Below are 7,010 nucleotides of genomic sequence, written 5' to 3' on the forward strand. Positions count from 1 at the left end.
ACGCGGGATCATTGTCTGATCTGCCCGTAACAGGGAGGAGGAAAGCGCAGGGTTTTAACACAGCCCAGACTTCTGAAGAAGGGTCGCGGCCCGAAACGTCAGCCTTCCTGCTCCTCTGATGCTGCTTGGCCTGCTGCGTTCGTCCAGCTCTCCACCTTGTTCGCTCAAACTAATCAACCGGCCGTGTTAATGAATCTAAATAACACCGCCGATTTAAGCATCTTCAAAGCTCCCAGTGCACGCTAAAAAAGTTACACTATCTCAATTTATCGGCTCATTTTTTTTTCAGCCAGTTACAATTAGTCCGAAAACTGTAACAGACAGAGTGTAACAATAGGCCATTAAAACATCTGCAGGCTTCCCTGAATGAAAACTGAACTGAATATCATTCCTGGAAGGAATGAAATAGAAATACTGCAATCTGTGACATTTCGCATCAGGGCAGAATTACAGTTCGAGGTATGGAATAACCAGCTGCGGGATACTACACCCTCTCTATGTGCTGCCTTTCCTGTGCTCAGGTCTCCGCTCTCACTTGAAGGGTTTGGATGGCTCTGAAAAGAGCCTTTTGGTTCGCTGGAAAAGGGTCGATTTGCTCAGCCGCCGAACCCATAGAGAGTGCGGCCCTGGCGTTTAAGAGCATACACCACATCCATGGCAGTGACCGTCTTGCGCTTGGCGTGCTCAGTGTAGGTGACCGCATCCCTGATCACATTCTCAAGGAAAACCTTCAGCACCCCGCGGGTCTCCTCGTAGATCAAGCCCGAGATGCGCTTGACCCCACCACGGCGAGCCAGGCGCCGGATGGCTGGTTTCGTGATGCCCTGGATGTTATCACGGAGCACTTTGCGGTGCCGCTTCGCTCCGCCTTTCCCCAGGCCTTTGCCTCCTTTGCCTCTTCCAGACATCACGCTCCTTCACTCCAATCGCTGCCGAATGCGATTCGATCTGCCTCACCTTCCTTTTTTATACAGCCCGCCCCGGTCTGACTGAGAAAGAGCTGACACAGAGTGAGAGGCGGCCCGGGCAGGAAACTGAGTGACAGACAGAGAAATGTCCAGCTCCGCCTCCAGCTAACTCCAGCCCCCAAATGAATCTGGAACTCAACCTTTTCTCCACAAGGGCTGTGAACATAATGCCCGGCAAAAAACATACAGACTCAAGCTTCATGTTCAAAGATAATAAAACCTGGAACTTTTAAAAGCAGTTGCGACAAAATTAAACGGCCATGTCCCGGCCTTTCTTAACAAGCCAACACACGGTTGCTTCCAATTCAATTCCAATTCCTCCTTGGACTGACCTATCCCCTTCCTAACTCCCTACCTACACTCACCTTTACTGGCTCCATCCCCGCCTCTTCGACCTGTTTGTTTCCTCTCCACCTATCCTCTCCTCTATCCCTCTTCTATCCGCCTCCCACTCTCTCCCTATTTATTTCAAAACCCCCTTCCCCTCCCCCTTTTCTGATGAAGGGTCCAGGCCCGAAACGTCAGCCTCTCTGCTCCTCGGATGCTGCTTGGCCTGCTGTGTTCATCCAGCCCTGCACCTTGTTGCTTCCAATTCAATGTCAGTTTCTATTCCTTTAGCTGAATGGGAGAAAATCATTTCTTGGGGATTGTGTTGCGAAGCGGGGCTTCTGGCCCAGTGTTCCTCTCAGAGACTCTCCCTGAATATGTGAAAAGCAGACGGACATGAAATGAAACTGCACCCGAACCTATGGGCAGTATGATGTGGACCTAATACTGATTTATTGTAGAATGTGGGAGAGAGACTGGGTGAAAATCTGGTAGAGAAATGTGGACGAGTTACTCACATTAATTAATATATAATTTATCCCTGCAATCGGAGATGGGACAGGGATCATTTGATCCGGGCTCAGCTTTTTCCTGAGAGATATGGGTGGCTCTGAGAAGAGCCTTTGTGTTCAGGTGGTTACATGTTGCACAGACTGATTCATTTCTTTGCTGCTTTCTTGGTCACTTTCGCTTTGGGCTTGGCCTTCGGTTTACCCGATTTCGGGACCGGTTTTGCGGTCTTGGGGCTCTTGGTCTTTTTCACCTTCTTCACGGGAGTCTTTTTCTTAGGCGCTGCTTTCTTCGGCGTTGCTGCCTTCTTGCCGGCCGCTTTCTTGCCTGTTGCTTTCTTGGCTGGGGATTTCTTCGCTGTCACCTTCTTGGCCGTTGTTTTCTTCACGGCTGGTTTCTTGGCGGCGGCTGCTGGTCTCGCCTTCTTTCCCACTTTTGCCTTGACTGGATTCTTAGGGAGTTTGAAGGAGCCGGAGACGCCCTGGCCCTTCACCAGAACCAGGGAGCCTTTCGCCAGACACCTTTTGATAGCCATCCTGATCTGTGCATTTTGCTTCTCCACATTGACCCCGCTTCTCTGCAGCGCCTTCTTGATAGCGGCCAGAGACGTCCCCTTCCGATCGCTGCTCTCCCCGACAATCTTCACAATTCGCTCACCCAACCCGGGACCGGCTGTTTTTTTCCTGGGAGACGCCGCCTTCTTCTTCTTGGGAATCTTGGGTTTGGTGCTGGCGGAGGTTGGAGGAGCCGTTTCGGCGGCTGCACTGTCGCTCATGTCGAGAACTCTGCGCTGAATCTCTCTGTCAGACTGAACTGGGTCAGCAATGAAGCTGCTGATGGCGGCACTGAGCAACTTAAAGGCAGCGAGCGGACGGCGCGGAGACAACCTGCCCTCAACTCCCTTCTACTGCTGCCTCTCTGTGTTTCTATCTCGGCCGAAACTCTCGAATTCCTCTGCAATTCCACATCTCCAGATAGCCAGGCTCGATCGTTCCTGACCCTGACACGGGCAGGTTTGCGGCTAAAATGTTTTCACTCGAATTGACGGTTCCGTTGTCGAGTTAAAAGCATTTTTCTGCTGCACTGATCGCGCTCTCTGAGTTAAGCGCTGACATTATCGTCACTTTTAGACTGAAATCTTAAAATCAACAAATACACTGCCTTGAATTCTACCTTTGGGGTTTCGTGGGGGAGCAGGGGGATAACTTGAATTGAAAATATTTTTGATTTGCAAAGAGAGATTCAGGAATATCATGATACGAGCGTACACACAAACACAGTTACGTTAGACTCACCCGCCCGCCCTTTTCCGACAGTCTCTCTGACTCAATATTCACATCCACACAGTCACAGGCCAGAAATATCGCCAAATGTAAGTGTGGAAGGATATAATTTCTCCTCCTTTCAGCCTTTGTTATGATATCCAGGGAGTTAGTTGTAGTTTTTCTCCTCAGTAACTGTTAAACTCTCTGAGGCCTGTGCGCCGGAGATTCGCTCTTCTTCAGATTCAGCTATAACAGCCAATCATCTGGTTTGAAGTTTGCTCACCCAGATCAGTATTTTTCATTCCGGGGACAATACTCAACATCGGTTCTGGGAATAAACAGCCATAGAAACATAAATAATAGCACCTGGACCTAACCAATCGGACCTTCAAACCTCTCCTCCCACTCATCATGAAAATGGCAGATCATCCAACTCAATAGCCTGTGTCAGTTTTTCTCTCATATAGAGTCATTCAGCAAGGATGCAGAACCTTCGGTCCAACCGTTACATGCCGAATATAATGCCAACCTCAACGAGTTCCACCTACCTGTCCCTGGCCTATTTTCTTTCTTATTTGTGTACTTATCCAAATGTCGTTTCAATGTTATAATTGTAGCCATAGAGACAATTTCGTCAGGAAATTCATTCTTCATGCGTCCATGCTCTATGTAAAAAAAAACCCTCGTGTCTTTGTTTTAAAATCTCTCTCCTGTCACATTAAAAATGTTCACCCTGGTCTTCACTTCCACTCCCCCACCTCCCCCCCATCCCATCCCAGGCAAAGGACAACGACCATCCACTCTGTCTCACCCCCCTCATTATTTTATAAACTTCTATAAGATGACCCCTCAACATTCTATGCTCCAGTGAAAAACGTCCCAGCCTATCCATCCTTTCTTTGTAACTCAAACCTCACACACATGGCAAATTACTGGTGAATGTCTTCTGAACCCTCTCCAGCTTAATAATATCTTTCCTCTAAATGTCCAACAAGAACTGGTCACAGTATTCCAGACGTGGCCTCACCAAAGACCCTTAGAACTTCAATGTGACTTCCCACCTCATAAACTCAAAGGACTGTGCAATGAAGGCAAGCATGCCTTCTTTACCAGCCTGTTTAGATGTGATGCAGACTTCAACAGGTCTTCAACAGGACAGGTCCCTCTGTCCGACAACACTACCAAGTCCCTCCCATTAATCGTACAAGGCCTACCTTTGTATGTTGCTCCAAAATGGAAAACGTTGCATTCATCCAGATTGAATTCTATCTGTCATTTTGCAGCCCATCGAGGTATTTGATCAAGATCCCTTGGTAATCTTAGGAAACCTTCTCCACTTACTACTATGCTACTAACTTTGCTATCATCCACAACCTTGTTTACCATGCCTTCTACATTCTCATTCAAATCATTTATATAATGACAAGCAAAAGAGGACCCAATACCAATCCCTCTGGAACACCACAGGTTGACAGGCCTACAGTCCAAAAAGCAACCCTCCATCTTCACTCTCTGGCTCTTGCCATTAAGCCAATTATACCTTGATTCCGAGACAGTAGGAACCGCAGATGCTGGAGAATCTGAGATAACAAGGTGTTGAGCTGGATGAACACAGCAGGCCAAGCAGCATCAGAGGAGCAGGAAGGCTAACGTTTTGGGCCTTTGGCCACAAGTGCTACACCAACACCATATTGAAATCATACAATGGGTTGAACGTGGCTGATTTCTGTGGCAGAGAATTCCACAAGATCACCACTTTCTGAATGAAGCAGACTCTCACCTTCTCAGCCCTGAATGGCCTATCCTTTCTCCTAAAAATATGACTCCTACCAACAGGAATATTCTTCTTGCATTTATACTTTCGAGGTCTGTTAGTGTCTTACAGATTTCTAAGAGAATCCCTCATTCTTCTGAATTTCAGCACATATATTCACAACCAATTCAACCTATCCTTCCATCCCAGTAATCTGCCTGTTATAACTACCTTCATAGTAATACCATCGTTCCTCAGATAAGGAGGCCAAACCTGCTCTCAGTATTCTAAGTGTTGTCTCACAGATGCCCTGTTAAATTGTCACAATTCACCATTTCTCCTGTACTCAAATCCTCTTTCCACAAAGGCCAACATACCTCTCGCCTTCCTCACTGCCTGCTGCACCTGCATGCTTACTTTCAGTGATTAGTGTATGAGGACACCCAGGTCTCGTTGCAAATTTCACTGTGTCCATTTATCGACATTCAGAAAATGACCTCCCTTCCTTTTATTTTGTTACCAAAGTGGATAATCCTACATTTAAACACATTATACAGTGTCTGATATGCATTTGCCCACTGACTCGACTTCTTCACAAGCAATGCATCCTCTTTCAGAACTGACCATCCAACCAATTTTGTGTCATTGTGAAATCTGGAGATATTACATTTGGTTCCCTCATCTAAATCACTGTGAATATATTGTGAAGAGCTTTGATCCTAAAACTGATTCTTGCCATTGAGAAAAAGATCCATGCATTCCCTCTATGTGTTTCCTATTATCCAGCTAGTTTTTTTTTAAATCATTCTGAATGCGCTGCACCAATCCCAGTTCCTTGATGTTAACATGCTAATATCTTATGTGGGATTTTGTTAAAAAGTTTTTGTAAATTAAAATTAACACCTCTGCTTTATCATCTCTACTCCAGTAGATTTGTCAGGCTGGGAACATAGAACATTACAACAGAGGAACAGGTTTTCCAAATCCATGCTGACTCTGTCTGATCCTGACATTTTATGCCAATTATCTGCAATGAAATCTTTTTTTTTTCCCCTGGTCTAAAATTCCAAGTTTTATATCTACACTCCCTTTACAAATAGATTGCTTACATTAGCTACCCTCCAATCTTTGGAAATTATTGTAGCGCCTATAAAGGTTTGGAACATCACCAGCAATACATCCACTATTTCTAAGAGCTCTGCGACATAAATTATCAGTCACTGGTATTTCCCAGCCTTCAATCCTATCAATACTCCCAACACAATTTACTGAATAATACTGACTTGATTCAGTTTCTCCCTCTCACTAAACTCTGATTTCCTCAACATTCCTGGTGTGTTATGTGTGTCGTCCTGTGTGAACATAGAACAACAGTAAGTATTCAGTTGGGTAGCCATTTTTTATTCCTCACAATGGACTCCCCCCTTTTTGATTGTAAGTGACGTGCATTTGTGTTTACCAACCTCGTTTTATTTCCAACCTCCTTTTACATATTTATCAATACATTAACAGTTAGTTTTTAATGGCTTCTGCAAACTTGCTCTTTTCCACATTTTCTCATTCATAATCAATGCATTTGTTTATTCCTTCTTTCCTAATTTTGAAATTTTCCCCAGCTTCAGGGACTTTTATTTTCTTTCAAGTTCTTTTTCTTCTCAATTTGTACGCCTCTTCCATGGATCAAAAACTATGTTAATTAGCCCTCTTAAACGACAGTTTTTTTAAACTGTAAAAAGAGCACCTTCCATACTCACGAACACATCCATTTAAAAGGATTTGGGCAGCCGATGTGGAGGAACACTACCTTGATATAGGGCAAATTCCCATCCAAGCCACCCACCATCCTAACTTAGAAATATATCCCCTTTCCTTCACTGTCGCTGGATCAAGACTCTGGAACTCCCTACTAACGGCAATGTGGGCAGTACATGGATACAACTGTTTTAGAAGGCGGCTCAGCACCACCTTCTCAAGGGAGGAAACGAGGGACGGGCAATAAATGTTGGGCCCAGCCACCGACATCCACGTCCCAGGAGTGAGTAAACAAGAACATTTAGGGTCTATTGTTGAAGTATCCCGTTCATCACAAGGTTTCTGTCTGCAGCATTCCTGAGAATAAAATCAGTCATCTACTCGAAACTGGTATTTGCATCGCGTTCCGGAGATGTTATTACACACCTCTGGTCC

The 7,010-nt window shown here is 45.4% G+C and overlaps 1 protein-coding gene and 1 pseudogene across 1 annotated transcript; both read right to left on the minus strand.

Moving 5' to 3' along the window:
- Positions 1 to 517: 517 nt before the first annotated feature.
- LOC109932456 lies at positions 518 to 908 on the minus strand (annotated as a pseudogene).
- Positions 909 to 1,953: 1,045 nt separating this feature from the next.
- Positions 1,954 to 2,606, minus strand: LOC109932468 (histone H1-like). The gene has a single exon (XM_048621021.1). The coding sequence runs from the start codon at positions 2,578 to 2,580 to the stop codon at positions 1,954 to 1,956; it is 627 nt and encodes a 208-aa protein (XP_048476978.1). The 5' UTR covers positions 2,581 to 2,606.
- Between the last annotated feature and the right edge of the window lie 4,404 nt (positions 2,607 to 7,010).

The sequence above is a fragment of the Rhincodon typus genome, unplaced genomic scaffold (genome assembly GCF_021869965.1).
Source record: "Rhincodon typus isolate 14 unplaced genomic scaffold, sRhiTyp1.1 hic_rhity00000051, whole genome shotgun sequence".
NCBI classification, from domain to species: domain Eukaryota; kingdom Metazoa; phylum Chordata; class Chondrichthyes; order Orectolobiformes; family Rhincodontidae; genus Rhincodon; species Rhincodon typus.

What these genes read in the sequence shown, in the direction of transcription:
- LOC109932468 (XM_048621021.1), bottom strand. Translation starts at nt 2,580, where the DNA reads ATGAGCGACAGTGCAGCCGCCGAAACGGCTCCTCCAACCTCCGCCAGC.